Here is a 25398-nt window from a genome sequence, read left to right on the forward strand (position 1 = left end):
ATAAAAAGTAATTAGAAAATTTATATGAGAGAATTTGAAGAATAAAGTAAAAATGTAATGACTGTATTGTTGAATTGAAAAAAAATATTGAATAGTTAAAATTTTTTAATATTAAAAAATTAATTCAAATAATAAATAAGAAAATGTACGACGGAGAATTTGATAAATAAATAAATGATTGTATTGTTGAATCGAGAAAAAAAATTTTAAATTAAGTTAAATTTAACTTCGTTACCAAACAATATAATGGTTTCTCAGCTTACAGTGAAGTGGAGTTATTTTTTTTCCTTCTCTATCCCAAGCTTTCAAGAAAAGAGGAAAAAGCCCTAGAAGCCCCCATTGTTGGCGCATTCGGCTCCCAGTTGGGCACGTCCAGCGCCACGCCACTGGGATCAGGAAGCCGCCATCCCCTACCTCTCAATTGCCTTCGATCTGGGTAGCTCTCCTCCCATTCCCTCGTCCTCCCCAATTTTTCCTTTTTTTGAATAGCGACGGAGGTTTATAAGGCAGCTGGTTTCGTCGACATTGCTACCATGCTCTCCGTGGCGGATCTTTGCACGGTCGACCTCTGTCTCGGCCCCAATTTCCTCATTCGTGACGGGGCGGTCTTCCTCGCGGCTCTTAGAGACGGCTTGGGGTCTCCTCCACCACAAATTGTTGTCTCATTGCAGAGTCCTGTGCCGGGGCGGTGAATAGGATATCCCGGAGGTTGCAACAGCCCTTCCCCTTCCTCTCTGTCTCGAAGTCCTGTGACGATAGTTTTGTCCTCTCTCCTTCGGCGACCCATACCCTCTCCCTCTCCGGCCAGCTTGCGATGGAGAGCGGTGGCCACTGGGTTGCTCCTTGTGGTGGCGGTGCTCTAAAACGGAAGCGAACTCTTCTATTCGACCGCCTCTCTCTCAATTGGTAGTAGAGCCATAGACTTGACCTCGCCCAACTAACAGGCATGACCAAACCGACCCAACTACTAGACCCGACCAGATCTGGCCCGACCCGACTGGCCCCTAAAGCATCGATGTTATTGTTCGGACCTCCTTCTCGCCCCCGGTGGCGGCTTCTGGTCTATAGCTTCTCCACCTACCTACGACAGTATCCCCGCCTTCCACGCCAAAAGTTATAGCTCTAATTTGATCGATCAAACCGCCACTTGCGAAAATCAAGCTTTTGTGGCTTGTTTTCTGCCGATTTTCTACATGTCTCGACTCCCCTATAATAGTCGTTGGTTTGAACCTATCAGGTATCCTAATTGATTTAATTTGATTGTCCTGGTTGATAATCGCTCGTTTGACCCGATTAAATAAGTCCAGCTGATTGGTTTGACTATCTAGGGATTGGGTTGTTTAGGAACTGATTCGACTAATTAGATCTAGAATTGTGATTTGTGAAGAATTCTTGCTCCGAGCACCGGTTCGAGACCCCTCTTGGTTTTACTTCTTTGTTTACACATAATAGCAACTTTATATGAATTGTACTCAGCTTCGCTTCTTGACATTAACTGGGTCTATATAAAGTTTAATTCTAAAAGGTCAGAAACAAACGTACAACACCTAAAAGGATTTTTTATACTGTATTTGTATTTATTATTTGTGTTTTTGTCATATTATCTTTCCCTTACAGTTATTTCGATGATTTGCTGTATTTTTATGTCTTTATAATTTTCTCTTGAACATTTTATCTTGTACTCATTTTGTCATTCAATGGATAATGATTGATTGCTGAGGGAAAAAAAATGCTTGGGACCGAGATATGTTCAGCTTACGAACATAAGTTTTTTTTTTTTAATTACTTTTTATGGGTAGCTTCCGGACATAAGTTCCATGTTGAATACCACAAACACCCACAAAGAATCAACTGCAAATCCCTATCTAGCCCGGTATTGATCACAGGAATTGGAGCATTGCCCACATTACCTGATCTAGCTACCTCCTAGTCCTAGTCATAATCCTCGGTTCGGATCATTTCCGAATACGTACTCTCTCCCTCTCTCCCTCTCCCTCCCTGCAATCCTTCAATAGGTTCCATTTCTAAGCTCCCATTTGATTTCATAATTTGATTTTAAAATTTTAACTCCATCTTTAACTCTACTCACTAAACAACAAAAGTCAACAATATAATTATTATTTTTTCATTTTTTTCAATTTTTTTAACCATTCAATTCAATTTTTAATAATAAATTCTCTCAACTATTCATTTTGTTTTCTTATAATTCAACATCACAATCATTACAAATCAATTAAAATTAAAACCCAACTCAACTCAACTCTGAAACCAACAGCAAAAGCTGTCTTCCATTACAAAGGGAATGTATCAAGCATAATGCAGTAATAGGTTCATTTTTAACTTTCTCAAAGTTAGGCAAACAACAGAAACGGGAAAATTCATCGTGTACGAGGCTGCAACATTTTTCCATTGGTGGAAATCGCTATGGAGAATCCTAAAGACCCGAAAGAAAGCTAATCAAAATTACTAATTTGCACCTGCGCTGGCATGGTCCGGTGAATTATCAATCACACCTGTTGACCGAACCTTCTCCAAATGTCTCAGACTGTAAGCTTCAGAACCTTCAGTACGCCACCTTTCTCAGGCTATTCCACCATTCTCATGCCGCGCGTTATAAACTTGTAACATTGCCATATTCTTTTACCTATTGATAGCTCAGACTTCGGGAAATGTTGATGGAGCCATTCAGTAGAGACGAAGCAGGCCGGACCTAAGGGCAAACTAGAATCCTGATGATGCTGCAGTAGAGAAGAACGGCATTGGATTTTTGCCGCCATAAGGGACTTCCATCCTCTTCTCTATTGCTTTTCCCTGCAATGACGGTAGATAATACATAAAAGACCGCAAGTGATGTTTTTTTACCACAAAGTCAAATGAGGAGGCTTTTGCTTATTAAAAATGAAATGAGAAATGCCAATCAAGATACCTTGTAAAAGGGAAAGAAATTTGATTTTTCGTCATTCTGATGAAAAGGGTATTCCGATACCATTGCAGGGCCATAAAGTGGTTGGGCCCCCTGGGTTGCCGAGCAGTTAAAGTTCTCGCTCTGGTGTAGTAGCACGAATAAATTAGGTATTAAGTCGATTAAATGACTCAAACCGGCAATTATACGAAAAGAGGCAGTATAAACAGCTCGGCTACTATAAAATGCAAACAAAGACCTCAATTTAGGATATGCTCGTTTGTATGTAATACGTAATGAAATGCAATTACCGAATGCCTAATGTCACGAGGCATGTCATCATCCCACTGAAGCTGAAAGTAGGAGCTGGTATAGTTGTCACGGTCATCCGGAGGGGGAGCGATCCCCAAATTCAGATTAAGACTCCGTTCACCTTCTAAATCAAAAGAACCAACATTGGCCAGTCTACGAGGAGAACATGATGTCAGACATGTCGAATAATTGTTTTAAAGGATCCATACCTCCATTGATAGTCTCACCAATCTCCTCATCTTCGTAATTGCTGATTTCAAAGTTGGTAATTGCTTCTCTTCCATTGCACTTTATAGCAGCCTTGTCATACGCCCTGAATTAAAGAGAATAAATAGCATATCAAGCTAAACTAATCCATATGAAACTACAGGCAGTTCACGAATACTTTTAAAAAAATGTGGAATAAATGAATCGGGACAACCTTGCAGCTTCCATCTCGGTATCAAATAATCCAAGATAGATGTACCTGCAGGGAAGCATTAATGACGCCAAATCTTCCACCATTCAATTACTTACAAGTTTATAACTATGACCACATAAGCAGTGGACGACGAAAGTAAAGTCACTTATAGAAATTTTGTACTTCTTGCCAAGAAACTGGCCCATCCGAGCTTCCCATCTTCCGCATTTGTGCAGTGTCACCCCTCTGTACTTGGAACTTCCTCTGCTAAAACCAGTGCTCTGCCTCCGTAGGATATGAACAAATTCTTCCTTCGTGAAGTTACCCATCTGCAGTAGATGACAACGGAACATCAATCAATCAGAAATCTACCCGAGATCACGGATTATAAAACAGTGGACGCTTCACAGTTCCAACAACCTGCTTGATATCTTCATCGTAGTCACTAACATTGAAGTTGATATCAGCATCGAGTCCCCGGAACTTAATTGCAGCTCTATCATAAGCCCTGATAGATTATGAACAAACCCCACGAATTTAATTGAACCTAATTGGGCGATCAACCTAAACTTCGAACGAAGTATTCACCCTCGAACCAATTACCTAGCAGCAGCATGAGCAGTATCGAATCCCCCTATATGAACCAAATCCGAGATCAACAAATTCAGGCCATTAATAAGTCATCATACTACAGAAAGCAGACCGTGGCTAATAAATTATTGGAGCAACTAGTCGTTCAGCTCAGAATTTACAACAGCATATACGACAATCTTCCTTACCAAGGTACACTTGCTTCCCGCAATCCCTGCAGAAAACACGAACAGTAGATTTAAGTATAGTGCAGATATGGCCAGGGGAGCAAACAAAATATCGTATCCCTCACTTCAGTTGTACGTAGAAAATCGAGCGAAAGAGCTGCCTACGAGAAATTCACTGACCAGATATGGGATTCCCAACGACTGGTCCTCCGATAGAACGTGACGCCGCGGTACTGCGAGCTCCTGGACCTCGGCCCTCGCCGGCTCTTCTTCACCAGAGACCTCTGCTGCTGCTGCTGCTGCAGCGGAGCTCCGATCCTCTGCTTTGCGCTATCTTCGTGATCCGCTGAAACCAACCTCCGCCTCCTCGGCTCAGTATCCGAGTTCTCTCCGTCGCCGAATCCGCCTTCCATCGGGAACAGCCGGATGGTCCGGTCGCAGCAGCCATTGCCTGAGTCATCGGCATCCAAAGCTCCGTCTCTCCCGTTCTTACCGATGCTGAAACTGCCGCCGAAGAGACTGTTGGAGTGAGAGCTGGCGTCTTCGTCGACGAGCGGGGAGGAGGATGAGTTGAAGCTCCCGGAGCTCTCGACCGCGTGATCAGCGGGCGCGAAGTCAGTTAAGCAGAGATTGAGATCCAGCATTGTAGCTGCCGCCGGGAATGATGCAAATACTCGAGTATATAAATGACAGTGAAGAGATGAGATGACACGAAGAGGCGACAGTGTTAGCGGAGTACGGCCGGCGGAGCGGAATCGAGGCAGATGCCGGCACCGGAGGGAGTCGCCATGCTCAATGAGAGAGAGCGAGAAAAATACTGCTTCGAGGTTTTGGCTATGGAGGAAGGAGGAGGAGAGGAGAAATGGAAGGGCCGGGGGGGGGAGGGGGGGCTGGGCTTAAAGGGATGGGACGTGAGAGAAGCAAAGTAGGCAAAGCTATTGCCTATGGCTATGGCTATGGCTATGGCTATACCATTCCGGATGGGCAAATTCACCATTCAGCACTCTCTTCCACCTGTTTTTGGCGAGTATCCTCTACGCGCCCCTGCCAAAAAAAAAAAGAAACAGAAAGTATTTTGTTTCCAATAAAATAATTATGGCCGGGAAATTGGGCTTCGGCAACGTCGAACCATCGAAAAGAATTAGGCCGGAAATGTATCGAAATTATCTCCGGTGAACCCCGAAAGGCTATGGACATATGTGACCCGGCCGGTTACGGTTGATGTTCGATAGGAGACCACAGAAATATCGAAAATGATGATCGTGAGATGTGGAAAAATATCTGATTATATAACATCACGTGTATATATACACACACATCGCGTAAACTATTTGTCAAATATGGACTCGTGAAACACATTGATGTCCAGTGGGGCCCCAGAAGCATCCAGCTCCATTGATGGCCGTCATAGGATTATTACTAGTATGGGTATGGGTCCTCATGTTTTGATGCTCACCAATGTTGTCAGTTTGGCTCACCTTGCATACGGAGGAGGATGATCAATTACCGCGAAGTCGATAACCATGATAGAAACCAATTTACAAAAACATTTAAATTTCCCACCGTACAAGTAATTGACGACAGAGAAAACTTACACCGAACGAGCCATTATCGTTCCCTGAAATTTCGGCGAGTCGAGAATCGGGATCATCCATCTCATGCTACACCAAGAGTCATGACAATTTGTTCGGGCTGGTCTCCTACAGCTTAGGATAGTAATAAAACATAAAACGTCCCGCGTCAAGAGCCAAAAAAGCCATAACGACGAAAGGGATAACTGTAGAGAGAGAGAGAGAGAGAGAGAGAAGAGGAAGAGGAAATGAGTGGAGTGAGTGAGAGTAATGGTGATAGAGGGAGAGAGGTGGGGGGGGAGAGAGTGGCTAAACACGGAGACTGTCAGTCAGTCAGTACGATGAGTACTGTGCGCCGGCCACTAACAATAGTAGAGGAGAAAAGAAAGGCGTGGCTGTTTTCTTCCTCCACCGGAGGACCCTCCGGTCAAAGCGGGTCCCGTCCAGCTCCATCGTATTCCCATTTGTTATTTGCCTTTTTACTTTTTTTTGGCCTTTCTCTTGGACCTTCTGTTGTATTCTATTCGGGGCGGATCCAAGACGCAAAGCACAGCGGGTGTAAATGACGGTCTCTTTGGCCTTAGAGGCATTATCAACGCAATATATATAATTTTAAATTAAGATCGCCATAGCAGTACAAACTCATCAAAGAGATAATCACAAACTCTAAAAGTCAATAAAAAAATTTTAATGTATACTCTTTTTTTTTTTTTTTTTATGTGTGCACCATTTAGATTCATAAACCAAATGGGTCTACTTAAATTCAAGTCGAACCTCGGTTGAGGAATAGTTCTCATGTACGGTTTCTGTGCGCAACATGAGTATGTAACCTTAGGCCCGGCAGACTGTGAATTTCTCTCGACTCCTCCAATTCTGAGATGAAAATAGAAGTGGTTCAATGGATCAGAAATTAATCTCATGTGAAAAGAATTCTTTTGTCTTTGATTCGAAGGGAAGAATTTGCAGCTTGAATGGAAGGATTTCATGTAAAACCGTCACTTGGAGAAGTTGCAGCGTTCCAACTGGTCCTGAATTTAGAGGGGCCTTCTAGACCCAAAGCTTGGAAATCTGTTCCCCATCCGGATTGTGCTTACACAAGTTATTGAGATGCAAATAAAATGCACACACACACATACATTATTGGGATTCAAAGAAGGGAAAGAACGAAGCGAATGTTTACTTCGAGGAGTATAAAGATTTTTCTATGCTTAGGATACCAAAATGAATTGCGATGCATTGGGCTTTGGTACTTCCATCTTTGGTTTTTGATTTTTCATTCCGCGTTCATTCTTTTCTTAGTTGTCTCAAATAGTCTCCTCATGCAGTTCCTAAGAAATAATATACCATCGGTTTCATACGACGACGGACATACGAGCAAAGGAAATGGAAAGTTCGCGTCATCGAGTCTACTCTGAACGGACCTTTTTGTAAGCATAATCGCAGACATGGCAATGACTGTAAAGACCTCATTTTTCTCTGTCTAGATGTTCTTGAGACGTCACATTAGCGATGATGATCACTTTGGGGGATCTTTTAACGCTGCCCGTGTCCTGCGGAGGGGAGCAAGCACCTGGAGAAGAATTCTTGGCAGCCCATTTAGACGCACAAATCCTTCTCTCCCACCCAAAATCTCTTCTTTTGAGCGAACATCGTGGGGCCCGTCAATCCCAAACAAAGCTTCAATGATAATTTTCCGGGAAGTATCGGCACGGAGTGATTTCCGACACGAACAAGACGGACTGCGAATACAAAAGCCATATGTACACAAGGTATGATGATTCTATACCAGCAAAACTCGGAAACACTACGTCAAAAGACCGATGAATCGAGCCCATCATAATTCATATAGCCAAGTAAATGCCAGACCCAACTTTGATTATTACTCTCTAAGACAGATCAACGGTGATAATACATAACATCCGAGGCGCAATAACTCAGCATGTCACAGACAATAAGAATGAATCGGGCCAAGCACTGCATTCACCTCCAGAGTTGTCAGTCTCAATCGTCCTCTTCGGAGCTCCCCTCATCACTACTGTAGTCGCTGCTGTCATCGAAATTATCGGGCAGTTCCAGGTCGACGTGCCGGACCTGTATAACCTCAGGTTCCCTACGCGGCCCTGGAGGAGCAACTGGTCGTAATTGCGTCTCCTCAGCTCTAGGCACAGCAAGGGAGTCCAAGGGAGGAAGCGGGACCGGGTCTCCGGGTTTCCATCCAGGTGGGGGCACGGGCAGATCTGTTGGGAGCTCCACCGGCATCCCGGGCTTCCAGCCCGAGGGGACTGTAATATTTGGAGGAAGCAGGCCTTGGATAGCTGCCAAGTTTGCAAGAGGGTTGTTTGCATCAGGCACAAGAGCTGGCTCGATGATCGGCTCGACTGTCTTCTCCTTGGTTTCAACTGTTTTGGGCAAACCGATATCAAGGTCGGCAAAATTGTAAAGCTGAGAGGCTCGCAGCTGCTCCTCCTGTGGAGCCGGAGGGAGGGCCCCGCGGAGAGGAGCCTGCCCTGCCCCGAACTCAGGTGGAGCGAAGGTTGTGTAGCTAATCCGGTGGGCATAAGATATAATATCCGATAGATTCAGCTGAGAAGCCACGGTTGTGCAGGAAGATTCGTCTTCCTCGGAATCCTTCAACTTCGACATCTTGGGCCGGCGGTAATCGGAGTAATCATCGACTAGGACATCGAGGACCCGCTCAGCCTCTTTAAGCTTGTGGGCGAAGGCGAGCAATGCGGCATCCTTCGACCTGATCTCCCGGGCAACTTTCTGCTTCACGTCCTGGAGGTCGAGGATCTCCTGGAGCTCGGCCACGGCCTCGAAGAGCTGGGTCTGGAGGGATGTGAAGAGGGAGAGAACTTCCTTTGGGGAGGAAGGGGACTGATCGGACGGGGCCTGCGCCACGGCGGACTGCGACTGGGAGGGCAAGAAGGTCGGGAGGGTGCCGCGGAACGATGTGAGCCAGAGCGAGCGGTTTGGGGAGACCTCGAAGAGCCTCGAGGCGAGGGAGGCCATCTGGAGGAGGAGGGACTGGGCCCTCTGGAGAGGTGGGAGGAGGGAGAGGAGGGCCGAGGAGGTGGCGGGGGTAGTAGCGAGGTTAGGGTGCTGTTGGAGCTGATTCTGTTGAGTGGCGGATGAGAATTTGGGGGGCGGCTGAGGAGGAGGGGGACTCTGAAGGGACGGGGAATTAGGGTTCGTGAGGCCGAGCCTCGCCGGCGATTGAGCAATTTGATGCTGCAACATTGTAAGCAGCCGGAGATACCCAGACAACCTTAACTTAGCAGAGAATTAGGGTTTCTCCGCAGAACAATTCGGCCTTGCGGGGTGAAACTATGGCGGCAACAATGGCAAAAGAATCCACAGGCTGATTAGGGAAGAAAATCTAGAGAACTACCGAACCATGAGAAGATACTTTCACCTCTGTTACTTCACCTGAACGTCAACCCAACGGCTGCAGCGGCAGGAGGAGTGGCCATTGCAGACCAGAGACCGTCGTCGAGAGCAAGGAGAGAGAGAGAGTGTGTAGAAGCAGAGAAAGAAAAATGGGCTGGGTCTTGAAAATGTGTATGGGCCGTGCCTTCATCCACGATGAGAATGGGAATTTTTCCATTTATTTTTCTCATCTTACGTGTATTTTTTGATAAGTTGTTCGACGATCATGTCTCACCACGTGGTGTAAAGAAGCGGAAGTATACGAATGAATAGACTAATTAAAACACGAGTAGCAAATAATAAAAATTATTAGTCATTTCTCGCTGCATCATTATAAAAAAAGAATAATTTAACATTTATGCATATTATGCTCGGCAGAAAGCTTCTCTAGTTAAGGAGATAAATTTCTGGGGCCCCAATGTTCCTAATTTTTGTTTTACAATTAAGAGTAGAAGCTTATCCTCATACTAGACACATTTTGAGAATGGGAATAATATATATCTGATTTGACAGCTGAGATTTGCTAGTCCATTGCTGAAGATCTAACATCCATGACATTCATGATAATATATACAACACCAAATGCAAAAGGCATCTGGCTTTCAGGGAAGATTTTTGGGCATTAAAGACTGGTTCTTAATAATGAAAACTGAACAACAAAAGCACCGATTATAAATGGGCTCTCTCGTTCTCATATGTGCTTATGATTTATATTAATAAAAAGCATACCTGATTTGACCCCCCCCCCCCCCCAAAAAAAAAAAAGTTCTCATAATTTTGTATCATTTTTATTGATTATTATAGGCTTGTATGGAAATGACACAAATCTAGCGTCAATTTGAACCAGTACATAGGCAAATCTATGACATTGTAAAGCCACTTCAACCCATATTTTGTTATGACTTTAAAAGGAATCTGTTCGACCACAAAAGGCCGGACTTTAGTTGTTATTTGGAACGAGAATCCGATTAAAGTTATCCTAAAAGGCAAGCTTTGTAGAATGCAGTGTGAAGAAGAATGAAATGGATTCGCGGTGTGGGATAAGACGGTTCATCTAATCCGTCCCAATTCGATGGATCACGATTTGAGATGAGATGCCGGAATCTCAAACTGAATAATTGGGAAATGGACTTTATCCTACAGGACCTAGGAAGATATGATTGCACTGATTGAATCCAAACAAGAACCTACCCCTACAAGGCAAGAACGAAAAAGAAGATGCTTTAAACAACACAAAAGCAAGGAAGCTTCATAAAGTTGGCATTCACTTGACTCTGAATGTTACCTACGAGAAGCTGCAGCCTGCATTACATGAACATAGCACGGTATATATTTCTCCGGCCAAGGTCAAGCCTGAAACGGAGAAACAAGAACAAAATAGCCAAATCCACCCTACAGAGCTCCCGGGAAATGGCAAAAAAGGATGAAAGAGAGACTAAAAGACCGGTTGGACTTGGTGTTACATTGCCGTTCGGCCAAAATAGACATCGCACACTTATACAAGGGGGGGAGGCGAAGTAGTGACCCAGAAAGAAAGAAAGAATTATATCTTATATCGAAGAAGATATACACAAACTTCTCAGGTCAAAAGGGGTCATCTTCTATATCTCTAGATACATAAGCATGAGGGCCATAAGATGACCTGGGCAATTATGCTCCTCTCATCATATGCACCTCGGCAGTCCACAGATGTTCTCTTCCAATCCCGGTTCCATCCCATGATTCCTAAATATATGGAAGCATACGAACTTCGAGGGACGCCGTATAAGAATCATGGGATCTTTGTGGTAGCTGAAAGGAGAGGATCGTGGTTTAGCTTCAGTCAGTTTTTGGAGCATAAATTTATGGGGGGGCAAGTGAAATGGAGGCAGAAATACTTTTGCAATAACTCGATGATCTAAGCTATTTAACTGCAAGCGTCGCTTTGATTCCCAGTGAGGACTCCCAGAGAGACCGCCCCAGTTTTGGTGTTGATATCATGGGAGGAGAGAGCTTTTCTCTGGACCAAAAGAGATGTATTAGTTCAGTGAACTTCAAGACAAAAACTTAAAATTTCCATGTTGCCAAAGATTGTGTGTGTGAAGCAGATACTATGTAGCCTGCTAGACCGTTTTCCCTTATGGCAGTTTGTAAGTATTTGTAGAAACACTCGGTATGGCTTTCAGCTAGTTAGTTCCGTATCTTCCCTACAGACTTTGAGATCATGCAAAAGTATCAGAGCCTGTTCCTAAGAAGTAGTGCTCCATTTCAAGGAAGGCATAATAACATGTCCTACTTCAGCCAACTAGTATATTCGAAGAGGCTAGCAATTGCATATCGGAAAACTACTATGGTAAGGAGATATCAAATGTGGACTAGAGTTCAATACTTACAATTGGCTCAAAATCAGGGTTTGACAAATTGAATGTCAAGTTTTTCATCAACAACAATACCTGCACAAATCACCAGTCAATTATAGAGGCAGAGAGGATGACTCAGCATAAAAAGATGAAAGCGTACGGCACTGCAGAGCTTTAGATCTTTTAGCCATCTTCTTCTATCACGCACAATTTTCTGGAGATGCAAAATACTCAAGAATGAGAGGCTATTGATAGGCTAGAAGATACTCACTGTCTCGAAATTAATGGGATCCATTTCCTTTAGCTTCTGCACATGACCATTGCTCTCTGGATCAAAGACACTCCCAATGAAGCTGTAAACTTCAGCAAAATCAGGTAAGCCTGCAAAATCCATTATGCGATGATGGGAAGCCCTTCAATGAATTATTGAGGGCAATGAGCCAAAAGAAAGAGAAATGGATTGTAATTGACATTTGAGTTACCATGGAGCACTTGACCCTGCCTTTTCGGCTTTGACAAGTCAGAGCTAGGAAGCGTTCTACTTGTGCTTCCAACGCCACTGACACTGCTGTTATTAATCCTTGCTGCCCCCTTTGATCCAACATCAGCTGAATCAGTAATGTTTTATGCCAGAATAAGTGCTGGAAAGTTCCACCGGAGAAGGGTTCAGTATAAAATTCACATGGTAAAGAAAGACATACATAAGGGTTTCACGCCTTCAGCCACTTGCAAATTGGTGAACTCGTCCAGGCCTGGTATAGTATTGCCTGATGAAGAGCTTATCAGAATGGAAGAGTCATCCCACTGAGCATTCCCTGGCGTAATTGTGAAAGCTCTAATTGAAGAAGGATGAACAGCCGATGCTTGTAAAGGCACTAAGACTGCCATATCATATCACGAAATAATTTATTGAGAACCCAATTGAAAACTGAGGACTGGCATACATGCATCCCATAAATATGAAAGAGGCTTGCCATTTTTAGATGCCTTTTGAGGGTAAGGATGAGCCGCTTTGCGCTTTGGGCGGGGAGGAGGCACATGTGCAACTGTCCCGTTCTTCTGGACCTTCAAGAAATACTTCTGGGCATGACTTCTGATCTGCAAGATGAATCTCTCAGAACTTGAGACAAGCAGCTCACGAATTATGTCAACATAGCTACCCACGCTTGTGGTCACAGTCCACCTGTATTACGGTCTTCGAGCCCACAAAATCTTCAATTTTCTTCCAATCACGATCAAATCTAAACAATGTGCAGAGAAGTAAAAAAAAAAACATCAATGCCGAACTTCAGGTTGCAATATCACACAGTTCGCTCCCAAAAAAAAAATGTCTGAACTCGAAAAGTTTAAAGCCTTCAACCAGTGGAAAACTCGAGCAACCGGTCGGAATTTCGATGGAGAAGATCGCACTCAATGTAACTTTAATCGAAAGATAGTTCAGTATAACACTTCAAATGCAAACAAAAAGCTCAATTATGGATCAAATCAACCGGCGCCGGACAGGAGCAAATGGTAGCACTCTTCAATCGATTGTTGTCGTCCAATGGAACAGAGGAACGAACTAGAATCCCTCGACAGTTATACTTGGCAGAGAAGAGAAGGAATAACAGAAATTTGGCATCGAATCATACTGAATTCAATTTCTGGAATAGATTGATAACACCAAGCGCCTCGAGCGAGCCAGAGAGAGAGAGAGAGAGAGGTACGTACAGTTGAAGAGCTTCGAGGAACTTGTCGTGCTCTTCTTCGGTCCAGCTCTCCCTGGACTTGGTGATGGTGTACGGCTTCCTCACCTTCTTCCCGGAGCTGTCGGCAGCGGTGGTCGCCGGGGCCGACGCGGTCGACGTGGCCATGGACGGCGGGTTCGACGATGAGGAGTTGGAGTTCATGGCGGCGGAGGCAACTCCAGCTCGAGGATCATCAGTTCACTTCGAGGCCGCGCGCAGCTACAGAGAGAGAGAGAGAGAGAGTGGAGGACTTTGGGGGGATGAAGAAGTCTACCGTGTGTGGGTGTGAGCTGTGAGGACTTTGGGTGGTGGAGGTAGAGGTGGAGGTGGAGGAGGTGGTGGTGATGGTGGGAGGAGGAGAGGGGCCGAGCTGTGAAGCAACTCAGGCCATTCATTTCCTCGGCCACTTGGCCCCAACCCCTCCACGCCGATTTTCTTCTTTTCCTCGTCTTTCTAGAAGTTATCTTAATTCTAAAACGCCCTCTAAACTTTTCGTGCCTTATATCCCAAGGTCCCTCTCAAGGTGTGTTTGGGAGTATTTCGGGGAAGGAGATGAGAGCAGAAGGGAGGGGAGGATAGTACGATGGAGTGTATAATTTCTTCAAAATTTTCCTAATTTGGAGAGTGGCGAATTTCTTTACTACGAAGGGAAATGAAGCAAAAGTGTCTCCCTCTAAATCCCTTCTTCTAAATTCCTCCTAAAAAATATAATATAACAAAATACGTGCACACTCTCATTTGATAACTAAGAAATTTCAAATTCAATTCTCATGCGACTACCCGTGCTCTTTTGTTATATACTAGTGTAATAGCACGTGCAATATTTGTGTTAGTTGCATTATTAATGGGACTAAATACTTTGCTTAATCAACATATCAAAATCAAGTTAAGATCCACAAAGCATAAAGTGATACAATATAATATTATGTCAACTTTATGTTTTCAGGTCAATCAATCATAATCAATTTTAGTACTGATATTATGTGCGATTAGTTGTCTCTGGTTTAGCTAGGTGGCCACATTTCATAACCTATATAACATAATACGGTAAAGTGATGTTTACTAAATATTATAGGTCAATATAGGCGTGGCACTTTCTTAAATAAATTGGAAGTCTCTTACTTGATTTATTTGATGATTTGATTAAATTGGCATGGTTAAGAACATGAAGATTATGTAACGGTTTTCGCAGACATCATACACTGATCACTCAAATGATAGAGCGATTTGCATATGTTGCCATATCGCAGCTTTCATCATTCTCAATTATAAGCTATTAAACGGTAAGAATATTTGCCAATTTTTTCAAATTGATTATTGATGTTAGAATATTAAACAAGCATTTCTCGTAATTCCTTTTCCCTATCCTCCGTTAAGAAAAAACACTTTATCAAGTGCCTCAACAGACATAAACCTATTCCAAATAAATTATGTTCCTATTGGTGTGAATATTAGATCAGATGCAATGTAAGTTTCTTGAAAATTCTACACATAATCTCTATGCGTACATATGTTTATCCCAACACGATGAGTTCATGCATTTTTCAAGACCAACTTCTGATACGCAAAGCATGAGATAGTTAACTTGAAAGCCTCCCTGTCCTCCAGCTGTCTCGAGGCCTGTAATCCATTTCTCGTATAACGGATAAATAAGAGAAGTCAATATTTATGTCGGAAAATTCACAAAAAAAAAAAAAACACTAATGTTAGAAAACATAAACCTATCCCATGCCAATTCTAATACTCACAGATATATATATATATATACATACATACATACATACATCCGTTTATTTTTATTCGAAGGAAAATCAGAATAAAATCATTAAGAAGTGATAATATATGGGTGTTTATTGACAGTTGACACAATAAACCTGTCTGGTACCTGTTCTAATATGCCAACCAGCAAGTAATTGGAGTATTGTAGTGCTTCCAGCAAAAAAGACTAATAAAGATGGTAAAATCTTAGACTAATAAAGACCAATTACTTGCTTCCAGCAAGTAATTGGTACCTCAAAAGACTCCTTCAAATTACTGAAAAGCACCAAAAAAATCTATACCTCACCAAGGATATCATAATGTAACGGTTTATCAGAATTATGATTTAACTATAAGAATAGCGAGTACGAACTCATTAAACGTATTGTTGCCGAAAGTTCGGTTGCACAATATGAAAAAAAAAAGAAGAAGAAAAACATATATTTGCGTGCATGGGCCTAAATTGTGCAACTGCCAGAAAAACCAAGTCATCTCAAAAGCAATTCATTTTGTCACTAATAAGTATCATTAGAACAACTTATCAAAAAAAGTATCATTAGAACAGGGGACAGGAGCAAATGGATTAGAGGCTCAACAACTAATGTGCTTGATGAGGGCAAGTGATGTTGGAGGATAAACTCACAATCTGCAATTAAAGATGCCATCCCTTTCGTATTGGTCATAATCAAATGACTCAAATTATTAAAACAATGAAAAAAAAAACCTGTACAGTAACTCAATATTAGGGCCTTTTCTCAACCTCACTGTGACAGAGCAAATTGGAAAATTGCCAATGTAAAAATAATAATGTAAAACGTGGAATCAGCAGCTAAAGACAAGAATCTCCATAAAAAAAAAAAACCCTCTTAAGCTTTTGGAAATTATTCTCCTGCATTTTAGGTTGAAGTGCGAGTTGCCCTCTAAGCTTCGTATCTTGGCAGTTAGCCTCCTAATCTTTTGTGATTTTATTTTAGACTGTCGTGAATTTAAGTGTCAAAGTTATTTGTCATTGTTTTTATATTGTGAAAATATTACATACAACCCAAAATTGAAGGAACATGATCTCTCGTAGCATAAACTACAAGGACGAAAGAAGGCTATGTATGTTATTGTAATCAAATTTAATAAATTTAAATCGCAACGATAAGGATGAACCATTGAAAAACAATTCACTATTTCGGAGGCTAATTGTCAAAATTCAGACATCGTGGAAACATTATTTTCAATTGAACCCATAGTCGAGGGGTACTTTTCAATTGATCCATTTCTTTGTTTATTGAACTTATTAATTAATTAATTAATTAATTAATTAATCTCGGATTCCCGCTCGCGCCGTGGAGGTTGACAAATCCCCGCGCATCCGTCTACTCGGCGGGAGAGAGGAGGGCCGATGAAATGAAATAATCGCCAAACAAACACAAAGGCGAGGAAGTTGCGTGGGGCCCAGGAGGAGATTTAGTTGATGCTGACGTGTGAGTCGACAAGGTCCACTAATTTTCCAATGTTTGGGTGTTTGAGAACCCAAACTCTCGTCTCACTCTTCCCCATATTATCTCCATCCGTACCTGTCACGTGTTGTTCCGTTTGCCGCCTCCCTTTCCTTCTAGATTACAATCACGTGACCACGTCATTTGACTTCCCCCCCATGCAGAATCACGTCATATTTATTCTCAATTTGAAAAAAAAAACCTATTTAAATCTTCTAGCAAATGGCCAAAACAAAAATTATTCATTACAAGAAAGCAAAGATTATTTAAGTTTCTCCATGTTGCAGCATATACGCCATATTATATGTGAAAGGGGTGATCAAATAATGAAGTTAAAGTTGCACAATCTCATTTAAGCTATAATAGGGTGGGACTTTACTAGATATAAGAAGACATTCAGAAGAACTCGTTCAACTTGTATGCTTCCCCACGAGAGTCGGCGGCTTAGATGTTTATCAATGTCTAGCTGGTAGCTCAATGCAACAAATATAATCAATCCATGGTAAGATTGTACGATCTACAAGACAATTCCATCTAATATCTTGTATATTCCTTTGATCAAAATATATGACATCATCAGAGCATACATCAAGTTTGTGTACCAATTATGGGAAGGAGACTAATCAAGTATAATTTTGTCATTAAAAAAATCCTTTGCAATAGTTGCATTATCATACAATCATTTTCTTCTTTTTTTTCCTATTAATTCTACCATATATTTATTTAGACCCCTTAACTACGAAAGAATATTTGAAGAGTGTTACTCATTCATTTAATTGAATAGTATTCAGTCGAAGTACTTGAAAATTAAAAAAACCATTATAATCTCACAGGTTCGATTATTACTCATTTACGCTTGATATATTTTTTCTATGCCATGACTTCTTATACTTTTTTTCATGTGAAAGCTAATTAAATTTATATATATATATGTAATTTATATTTTTTGCCGGGATGATTAAATAAATAAATAAAAATAAATGTGGATGAAACTTACCATTTTACCCGGTCCAATCTTTTTGATGTTCGATAGATAAGGGCGCCACGTAGGAAACCAAATCTAAAGCAAACCGCTCTATTGGTCACGCAGACTTTTCAACTGCTGGGATCTTTGGACACGTGTCATGGGGAATCCATTGCTCAGATCACACCTACTTTTGTTGTGTATGTATGTCAGTCCAACTTACCTACTTGAGGCAGAAACTCCAAAAATATATTATTATTTATATCATTGAAAAATTTGGGGACCCAAATAGAACAAACAATAAATAAAGGGTCACAGCTGCAAGAGATTCGGCCTAATGGTTAATGTGTACTCAAGTTTGCACTAAGACCTGGGTTCAAATTTCTTTGGGGCCACCGGAGCGCCTTTGACGTAGTTACCCGCTCCGTGTGTCGCCGAAAGAGTCCCGGGAATTAGTCGGGCGAATTCCGAACACTCCGAGTTAGCAAAAAATAAATAAATAAAGGGCCACAAATGCGGCATGGCAACATGGGCGGGGCCCACGGGAGCAGGAAGGCGAAGTTGCTGGGCCTTTCATGTTTCTATCACGTGGGCCCAGCTGCTCAATCTTCTAGTTGAAGACTCTTACAAGAGGGAGGAACCTTCAAATTATGTTGCGTTAATTGATGTGTTAATTGGGAATTAAGCCGATTTGTAATGGATGGGCCGTTACGCTCCAAATCCCACGTCTGTTGTGTGAAGAAGGGACCTGAAATTTACATATGCAAAGTCTGATGATTTTATTAGCAGTTATCACTTTTGAATAATAGGTCCATCCGCAATTATTACATGTGGTATCGGAGCCGATACTGACCTACAATCATGCGGGATTATGCATAGATTGTGTTTGATATTGTTATTAGGGTTGTTTATGGAGAGAACTCCTGAAAACCGAAATTTCTTCAAGTTCGAGTTTGCATTGGTTCTTTCCGTGATCCCGGCCTGCACTTGTGATAATAAATGCCAGATGCTGAGGTAACATCTCAAGTAAGCAATACTGTGAGTTCATGTCAGATACTTGCAAGCTTGGTTAGGTGCGAAAAAGACACGACCATGCAGCAGGGACTGGACTAGCTCGATCTCCGGTGGATTGAATCCAATCCGTTCAATCCGGACAACCGATCAGGCCGATAACGGGACCAGTATGGCTTCGTCGATGCCGATTGAGAGCGCTTTCAACAATCAATCCGACGGGCCCAGTCGGCCCAACACCGGAACCTCCCAAGGGACGTGTCGCCCTCCGAATGAGTAGATATTCTACTCATTCTTCTGCTTCTGCAAGCGAAGCCCCGTATCCATAAAAATTAATTTATTAATTTAATTAAATCAAAAAATGAGAGAGGAAATGGAAAAGTAGTGGGAGCAGCAGCGACAGAGGCAGAGGAGAGACACGACAATGGATATTCTCTCCCGATTCGGAGGCTCTGCTTCTTCTCACGGCCTTCCGTCAAGAAGCCCACACCGATCTCCTCTCTCTCCTCGTCTGCCTTCTCCTCCTCCAACTCCTCCTTTGCTTCTCAAGCCCTACTGTTCTCGGAGGGGTCCTTCGTCTCCTCGGCCCCAAAACAATGGCGATAGCAACAGCGACAAGAAAGGTTCGCAGTTCATTTAAAGCTTGAAAATGTCGCGTTGATTCCTGGAAGGATCGTTGCATATTCGTATTCTGTTCTGTCTGTCGATTTAGGATGACGAGTTACGATTGATGTTTCAGGAGAGAACATGTCGACCGACTGGGACAAGGCGTGGTCCAACTTCAGGAAGCAGGGGAAGAAGACGATCTTCTCGCAGTTCTCGCCCAACAAGTACGTGAGCTGGAACCCGAGGCGGTCGGAGTACCCCCTCTCCGAGGAAGTCGATCCCATCAAGAGAATCGAGAGGTCGAACCTCAGGCTATGGACCAGCCCCCAGTTCACATTGGTCTTGGCCATCATTTTAGTGACGTTTCTTCTGATCTACACCATTCTGGCCCCTCTCAAGTGAACGCGTTTCAGTCGAATACCCCTTCTGTTTATGTACTTAGCTGTATAGAGTTACTGTTGTCTATTGAATCAGCGGCATTGTCTGAAGAACGAAAAGTTTTGAATCGGTAACGGGACAAGCAGCAATTCTCTGAATTAATCGCTGGAGTAGTTCTTCTTGATTCTACGACAAATTGCATTATTACATTATGTACTCTAATTAGAACACTATGGATCACCACTCAATAGCAGGAGGGCAAACCCGATCGCTCGATAGACGGACTGGTTGATGGACATCGGTTGCCCCCCGTAATTTATACTATATATGATATAGTTGTACAAAGAAGACTGCTATTGCATAGTTGGCTCATATTAGGACCTGAACCTGAGGCACCCGAGGTCAGCTCGCAGGCAGAAAGATCTTAGCAGAATGATCAAGAGACCGAGGAGCAGCTCTGGTTGCTCAACTGCGACTAGGAGACTCTGGTGCCAGATGAATCTGCTTCAGGATTACGAGTTAGTACCTGACTCGTTGATCTTTACAGATTTTGACAAGCTTTCCTCCAGCTCGTTCAACTCATTGATGTCCAGGTCATCACCATCCTCCTCAAGAGGACCTTCTGAGTCGCCGGCATCAGTTGCTGGAGCACTAGGTCCCTCTCCACTGGAACTGCCATCACCCTGAGAGCGAGAAAACAAATCAGAACACAAGCACTGAGCAGAACCGATGATTTCACAGGAAGTAGAGCCTCCGTAGTTCAACTGCAAAAAAATATGATTTAACATGTGACGGACTGACTTGGTGTAGCAAATTTCAAGGGAGAGCTTACCATATTTTTGTGAAATTCTTCCTCTCGTAGGTACTTCTCATATGCCTCAACATCATCGACAAACACGCTAGAATCTGACAGGAACAGCTCCCGTCCACTGAAAAACACACAGCAAAATTTTAATGGGTTTGTGGACCATCTTCCAGATTAAATCATCACTCTCTTTAATTCTCTCAATAGCGACATGCAAACATATATCAAACAGATTAAGGCTCCTGCGTTACCTCATGCGGTCATTCTTAGCCCTCTCAGCTCTAAGTGCATCCAAGTTAGCATCTCTCTCAGCCATCTTTTTCTTCTTCCATTTCATGAACAGCTCAGGAGTCAGAGGAGTTGAAGTCTTTATATTAGCTCGCTGTAACAAAAACCAGAAAATTTAGCTCTGCAAGTTAGTTGTTTTTGGAAAACAAAGCAAATGGTTATCGTTGTGACTGTACGCGCACATCCCTCTGAAAAGGAACTGAGGTTAATGAACAAAAGACCACCTGATTTTCGATTTCTTCCTCAAGGGGGGTCTTCTCACTTTCTTCCTCAATCAGTGCTTTCATCTGAGACTTCAGGACATATCCAGGCGGAAGTGCATGCCTATAGTGGCAGTCCTTGCCGCCATTCGGACATACCCAAAACCAGCCATATTGTTTCTTCTCCACTGCCTCCAGAAAGTATTTACAGACCTGCATTTATAAACAGATCCGCATCAGTTACTTCATACCACCCAATTTTAACACTTTCCAACACATCTGTTTTTCGATGTTCCTACTACTTCTGATTTCTTATCATCCCTCTGTTCTTGGTTACGTTCCAAATCTTCAGCAGTACTACCTGACCAAGGGCATGAGTAACTTACGATATCGGTGGGTTTATTCTGTTTGTACTCCTCATTCTTCGACTCCACCACCTTCTCCAAGGTCCTTTGATCCCAGTCCTCCATGGTTCCTATACAAACAAATTTAACAAGGAGTTCATACACCATATCGCATACAGAAACCACACTATAGTGAACGAATTAATTGCAAAAAGAAGGACTTGTGGATACCCTGATCCCGCTTGTCACTGTAAATATCAATCTTCTCTCCTTTACGCTGAACATTCAAATCGTGCGAGAATTTGCACTTGAAACCTTTAGCACACTGCCCCGCCTTGTAGAATTCACACAAGATAGACTTGGGATCAACACCTAATTATCATCCCAGTGCGAATTTCCGGGTTAGGCTTCATCTTCTACTTCATGATCAATATCCATGAAAGGGCCGGACATGGAAGCAGAGACATTACCGACGGGTACTTTGGGCTGACTGACGGCGACCTTGAACAAATCGTTCAGCTCATTCTCTTTAGCCTTGCCTTCATCCTTCTTCTTCTGCAACACACGAATGATTCACATACCGTCCGACAGTCATAGAATCACACAAACTCGTAAGTGCTAGTTTTACAAGCTCAAAAGAAATCCTATGACTCTTCCAATCCGGAGACAAGCTGGATACCCCATCGGAAGAGACGATTCCTTGGTTTTTCAGGCGAAAAACAGCAAAATAAGTGGAAAACGGAGTGCAAGAGGTGAATACTTTACTACACACCTTGGCGGCGACCTTGGAAGGATCAGGCTTCGGCTGTACGGTCTGCTGGAGGTTCTGGACGTACTTCTGGACATTCTTGCTCTTGTTCTTGTTCTTCAGCCCGAAGGTCTTGTCCTCGACGATCTTCTGCTTCTTCGCCAAATCGGCTTTCTTCGAGGCCTGCTTCGGCGGCATCTCTTGTCGGCATCCACTCCTCAATCTCCTCCTCCTCCTTCACTCGATGGATTTCGATGGTTACCGGCCGGAGCTCCGATGAAGGGAAGCAAGCTAGAAAACGCTGTTGCACGTCTATTTCAGCTGGATCGAGAAGCTACGACGGGAGTGGCGACCGCGAATTTACCGATCCACCCCTGGCTCTGCCGTCGACGTGGCGGGACGTCGGGGTTTCCTGGTTTGAAACGTAAAGTTCGTTAGGCCAACTGACGGAAAGATTGAAAAGTCGTTGGAGAGAGCTCAGGGGCCCGCGGCCCACTGGGCCTCCAATTTTAACTGTTGGCGACCTTTTTAGGGTTAGCTCAATGATTTCCCACCGGCGCGCAGCCTCTCCATTTCTATATCCGTCAGTCGCCGGTTCGCCCTCTCCTCCCTCTCCCCCCGTCTCCGCCGCAGCAGCTGAGATCGAACCCCCAATGGCTGCCCTGACCCGCCTCCTGCCGAGGGCTCCCCTGACATCCCGCGTCTCCGTTTCCTTCCTCCAGAGGTGCTCGTCTTCATCGGCCCCGGCGTCCCACTCTGACAGTCAGATCTCTCCTCCTCCTTTTACCTTCTCTCCCAACCTCACTCGGAGAGATCCGAAGGACAGGAACGTGCAGTGGGTGTTCCTAGGCTGTCCTGGCGTGGGGAAGGGCACGTACGCGAGCCGGCTCTGCAACCTCCTCGGCGTCCCTCACATCGCCACCGGCGATCTCGTCCGCGATGAGCTCTCCTCCTCCGGCGCGCTTTCTGATCAGGTACATCACTCGTGTCGAAGTAGCTTGACTCTTGATCAAAATTTGAGCTAGTTTTAGGATCTGCTGCATTGTAAAAAATTCTGAGCTATTGCAAAGTTTCCTCGTTTTCTTCAAACGTGGGATATATAAATTTTTATAGATAACTAACTTGCTGTCGGAAGTTGAGTGCTGTCAGTATATAGTGCTCATCGGCATTCTCGTGATGGATGCAGCCTGTCTTTTGTGGAAATTGTTTGATGATTGTTCTCCTTCTATCTTAGCTCAAGGAGATTGTAAATCAAGGCAAGCTGGTGTCAGATGAAATCGTTCTGAGCTTATTATCAAAGAGGCTCGAGGCTGGGGAAGCTAAAGGCGAATCAGGTTTTATCCTTGATGGTTTCCCTCGCACTATAAGACAAGCGGTAAGCTGCTACATCCGTCGTCTTGAGTTTTGGCCAACCGACATTTTATTAGCACTGGAAGTTTTATATCTGATGTGTCTGTAGTAGAGATTAGAGAGCAAAGGGGTTGTAGTCTTTACATGTTGGAAATTTGTTGTCATGTTCTCAGGAAATATTGGAGGGGATGATAGACATTGATTTAGTAGTCAACTTGAAGCTCAGGGAAGATGTCTTGATAGAGAAATGCCTAGGGAGAAGACTTTGTAGTCAGTGCGGGAAGAATTTCAACATGGCCTCCATCAATGTGAAGGGTGAGAATGGGAACCCTGCTATCAGTATGGCCCCTCTTCTTCCACCAGCAAATTGCATGTCGAAGCTCATCACTCGCGCTGATGATACCGAGGAAGTAGTGAGAGAGCGGCTTCGTATATACAGTGAGAAGGTATTATTGCTTTTCTTCTATCTCATGGACTGGAGTTGAGCAGTAAGGATGAGATATGGTTTCACCTTTTATGATACTTCATTGCATAATTTCTGTTATATTGGCTGCTTGCAGAGTCAGCCAGTCGAGGATTTCTATTGTAGTCGAGGAAAGCTGCTAGAGTTTGACCTGCCTGGTGGGATCCCAGAATCTTGGCCGAAGTTACTTGAAGCTCTCGATCTCGATGATTATGAGGAGAAACGATCAGCCGCAGCTTGATAACTTAACACTTTGAATCTTTTACACCTACTTTTTAAAGGTAAAAGTATCATTCTTTGCACGGACAGTGCATTCAACAATTTTGTTTGAGCAGAGTTTCTCTTTCATTTCTTTTCTGCTGTGAGATAAGATACCTGTGAACCAAGTCTTCCCGTGATCTTCAGGGAGGCTTGGGATGTTTGCATAAATGATCGAGTGTATTATCGTGAGATAGCGAAAAATGCCATTGATATGTTAGCTGAAGAGGTAATCTCTCAGAAGTGTAATAAGCATTCATAAATCACAGACTGCTACTTGAATTGCAAACAATTTCAAGGATTTTCCCTTCCTGTCCTTGTATTCATCCCCGTGCATACATGTCTCTATTTACATATATGTTTTATGAGCTAATGGTAATTCATTGAAGATTAAAACATAGAAATTAGTTGGCTACGGTGTCTGATTTCTTGATACCTTACTGTGCTTATAAACATGTGCTTTAACGTCTCTCTCTCTCTCTCTCTCTCTCTCTCTCTCTTTTCTTCCTTGGGTTCTTGGATATTGAACTCCAAAAAACCCACATATCCTCTTCAATTTGGGACTCTGTACATGTCCCAGAGAATTCGAAGTGTTGTGATTTTCGATTCAATGGGCATCGATTGGGAATGTATTATTGCAGCTGGCCGAGCTGATTGGCTTGAGTATGCCAAGCAGTAAGTTAAAACAGCTGCATAAATTGATTATTTTAGTGGGCAGAAAAACCAGCTCTTGACTGCAAGAGTTCAGGCAGTGCAGGATAGGTGAAGCCCTACATATCTGTAGATCCATACATAATATTTGGTACCTTGTCATTTCTGCCATGCCTTGCCCATGTGCTTTCTATCAGCATTCATGATACTGGCAGAGCGATATTCGTGTGACTAACAGTTCAGTGTAGCTTTTGTTCTCGTTGCTTATGTGCTAACGTTGTGGAAATGAGGGAATCATAACATCTTCGAAATCTTGATGTATCTTTACAACACGGGAATTATGTCCTTTTATATTTTTCCGGTACCAACTGAGACTTCATTTACCAGAGATTAAGAGATTTACTCGAATTGTGAACTATAAATTTCGACAATATGCCTTTGCATGTTCTGGAAATCACACAAGATGTGAAGCTATCCGTCTTCAGTTCACAGGGAAACAGTGGGATCAGAAATTTTGGGATGCCGGACCTCCTCGCATTTGTCCGTCCTAGGTTGGGCTGGGCTTCTCTGGTATGTTAACTGGGAGGTTGATTACGGATCAAACAGGACGAGCCCAACAGGTCTCATTCTCCCACTAGGCCGGACTTAG

The 25398-nt window shown here is 43.2% G+C and overlaps 6 protein-coding genes across 9 annotated transcripts; 2 read left to right on the top strand and 4 right to left on the bottom strand.

Moving 5' to 3' along the window:
- Positions 1-2721: 2721 nt before the first annotated feature.
- LOC116208684 (APETALA2-like protein 3) lies at positions 2722-6194 on the bottom strand. Its single transcript, XM_031542226.1, has 10 exons — positions 4553-6194; positions 4394-4419; positions 4218-4248; positions 4035-4122; positions 3798-3943; positions 3636-3680; positions 3424-3527; positions 3214-3338; positions 2927-3046; positions 2722-2811 (listed from the first exon to the last, which is right to left on the bottom strand). The coding sequence occupies exons 1-10, from the start codon at positions 5014-5016 to the stop codon at positions 2722-2724; spliced, it is 1239 nt and encodes a 412-aa protein (XP_031398086.1). The 5' UTR covers positions 5017-6194.
- A 1074-nt stretch (positions 6195-7268) lies between these two features.
- On the bottom strand, positions 7269-9565 carry LOC116208475 (mediator of RNA polymerase II transcription subunit 4). Its single transcript, XM_031541952.1, has 2 exons — positions 7928-9565; positions 7269-7682 (listed from the first exon to the last, which is right to left on the bottom strand). The coding sequence occupies exon 1, from the start codon at positions 9181-9183 to the stop codon at positions 7945-7947; it is 1239 nt and encodes a 412-aa protein (XP_031397812.1). The 5' UTR covers positions 9184-9565; the 3' UTR covers positions 7269-7682; positions 7928-7944.
- A 1029-nt stretch (positions 9566-10594) lies between these two features.
- LOC116209520 (protein REVEILLE 8) lies at positions 10595-13885 on the bottom strand. Of its 3 annotated transcripts, none has more exons than XM_031543177.1 (9): positions 13422-13885; positions 12895-12952; positions 12686-12809; positions 12413-12478; positions 12194-12319; positions 11983-12092; positions 11745-11804; positions 11250-11371; positions 10595-11163 (listed from the first exon to the last, which is right to left on the bottom strand). In XM_031543177.1, the coding sequence occupies exons 1-8, from the start codon at positions 13598-13600 to the stop codon at positions 11279-11281; spliced, it is 816 nt and encodes a 271-aa protein (XP_031399037.1). In that variant the 5' UTR covers positions 13601-13885; the 3' UTR covers positions 10595-11163; positions 11250-11278. The 3 variants fall into 3 exon arrangements, with proteins under 3 accessions (XP_031399037.1, XP_031399036.1, XP_031399035.1); XM_031543176.1 differs by having other exon boundaries at positions 12413-12526; XM_031543175.1 differs by having other exon boundaries at positions 12413-12592; positions 13422-13884.
- Positions 13886-18992: 5107 nt separating this feature from the next.
- LOC116207672 lies at positions 18993-19804 on the top strand. Its single transcript, XM_031540724.1, has 2 exons — positions 18993-19281; positions 19398-19804. Exons 1-2 carry the CDS (start codon positions 19083-19085, stop codon positions 19664-19666), a joined length of 468 nt encoding a protein of 155 aa, XP_031396584.1. The 5' UTR covers positions 18993-19082; the 3' UTR covers positions 19667-19804.
- Positions 19792-22453, bottom strand: LOC116207670 (zinc finger CCCH domain-containing protein 11-like). Of its 2 annotated transcripts, none has more exons than XM_031540722.1 (8): positions 22052-22453; positions 21750-21834; positions 21511-21651; positions 21322-21410; positions 20960-21148; positions 20699-20829; positions 20475-20571; positions 19792-20325 (listed from the first exon to the last, which is right to left on the bottom strand). In XM_031540722.1, the coding sequence occupies exons 1-8, from the start codon at positions 22223-22225 to the stop codon at positions 20155-20157; spliced, it is 1077 nt and encodes a 358-aa protein (XP_031396582.1). In that variant the 5' UTR covers positions 22226-22453; the 3' UTR covers positions 19792-20154. The 2 variants fall into 2 exon arrangements, with proteins under 2 accessions (XP_031396582.1, XP_031396581.1); XM_031540721.1 differs by having other exon boundaries at positions 19792-20406.
- Positions 22454-22554: 101 nt separating this feature from the next.
- LOC116207671 (adenylate kinase 1, chloroplastic) lies at positions 22555-24422 on the top strand. Its single transcript, XM_031540723.1, has 4 exons — positions 22555-23001; positions 23262-23402; positions 23551-23823; positions 23938-24422. Exons 1-4 carry the CDS (start codon positions 22570-22572, stop codon positions 24079-24081), a joined length of 990 nt encoding a protein of 329 aa, XP_031396583.1. The 5' UTR covers positions 22555-22569; the 3' UTR covers positions 24082-24422.
- Positions 24423-25398: the final 976 nt, after the last annotated feature.

The sequence above is a fragment of the Punica granatum genome, chromosome 5 (assembly GCF_007655135.1).
Source record: "Punica granatum isolate Tunisia-2019 chromosome 5, ASM765513v2, whole genome shotgun sequence".
Lineage (NCBI taxonomy): Eukaryota > Viridiplantae > Streptophyta > Magnoliopsida > Myrtales > Lythraceae > Punica > Punica granatum.

Coding starts and splice junctions, on each gene's coding strand:
- LOC116208684 (XM_031542226.1), bottom strand. CDS start 5,016: ATGCTGGATCTCAATCTCTGCTTAACTGACTTCGCGCCCGCTGATCAC. Junction 4,249..4,393: donor CGGGAAGCAAGTGTACCTTG/GTAAGGAAGATT, acceptor TGGTTCATATAG/GGGGATTCGATACTGCTCAT. Junction 3,944..4,034: donor ACGATGAAGATATCAAGCAG/GTTGTTGGAACT, acceptor CATCTACTGCAG/ATGGGTAACTTCACGAAGGA.
- LOC116208475 (XM_031541952.1), bottom strand. CDS start 9,183: ATGTTGCAGCATCAAATTGCTCAATCGCCGGCGAGGCTCGGCCTCACG.
- LOC116209520 (XM_031543175.1), bottom strand. CDS start 13,600: ATGAACTCCAACTCCTCATCGTCGAACCCGCCGTCCATGGCCACGTCG. Junction 12,093..12,193: donor GCAGGGTCAAGTGCTCCATG/GTAACTCAAATG, acceptor TGGATTTTGCAG/GCTTACCTGATTTTGCTGAA. Junction 11,805..11,982: donor ATCCCATTAATTTCGAGACA/GTGAGTATCTTC, acceptor TGATTTGTGCAG/GTATTGTTGTTGATGAAAAA.
- LOC116207672 (XM_031540724.1), top strand. CDS start 19,083: ATGGATATTCTCTCCCGATTCGGAGGCTCTGCTTCTTCTCACGGCCTT. Junction 19,282..19,397: donor TAGCAACAGCGACAAGAAAG/GTTCGCAGTTCA, acceptor TTGATGTTTCAG/GAGAGAACATGTCGACCGAC.
- LOC116207670 (XM_031540721.1), bottom strand. CDS start 22,225: ATGCCGCCGAAGCAGGCCTCGAAGAAAGCCGATTTGGCGAAGAAGCAG. Junction 20,572..20,698: donor GCTAAGAATGACCGCATGAG/GTAACGCAGGAG, acceptor TGTGTTTTTCAG/TGGACGGGAGCTGTTCCTGT. Junction 20,407..20,474: donor AAGAATTTCACAAAAATATG/GTAAGCTCTCCC, acceptor ATTTTTTTGCAG/TTGAACTACGGAGGCTCTAC.
- LOC116207671 (XM_031540723.1), top strand. CDS start 22,570: ATGATTTCCCACCGGCGCGCAGCCTCTCCATTTCTATATCCGTCAGTC. Junction 23,403..23,550: donor CTCGCACTATAAGACAAGCG/GTAAGCTGCTAC, acceptor TCATGTTCTCAG/GAAATATTGGAGGGGATGAT. Junction 23,824..23,937: donor TTCGTATATACAGTGAGAAG/GTATTATTGCTT, acceptor GGCTGCTTGCAG/AGTCAGCCAGTCGAGGATTT.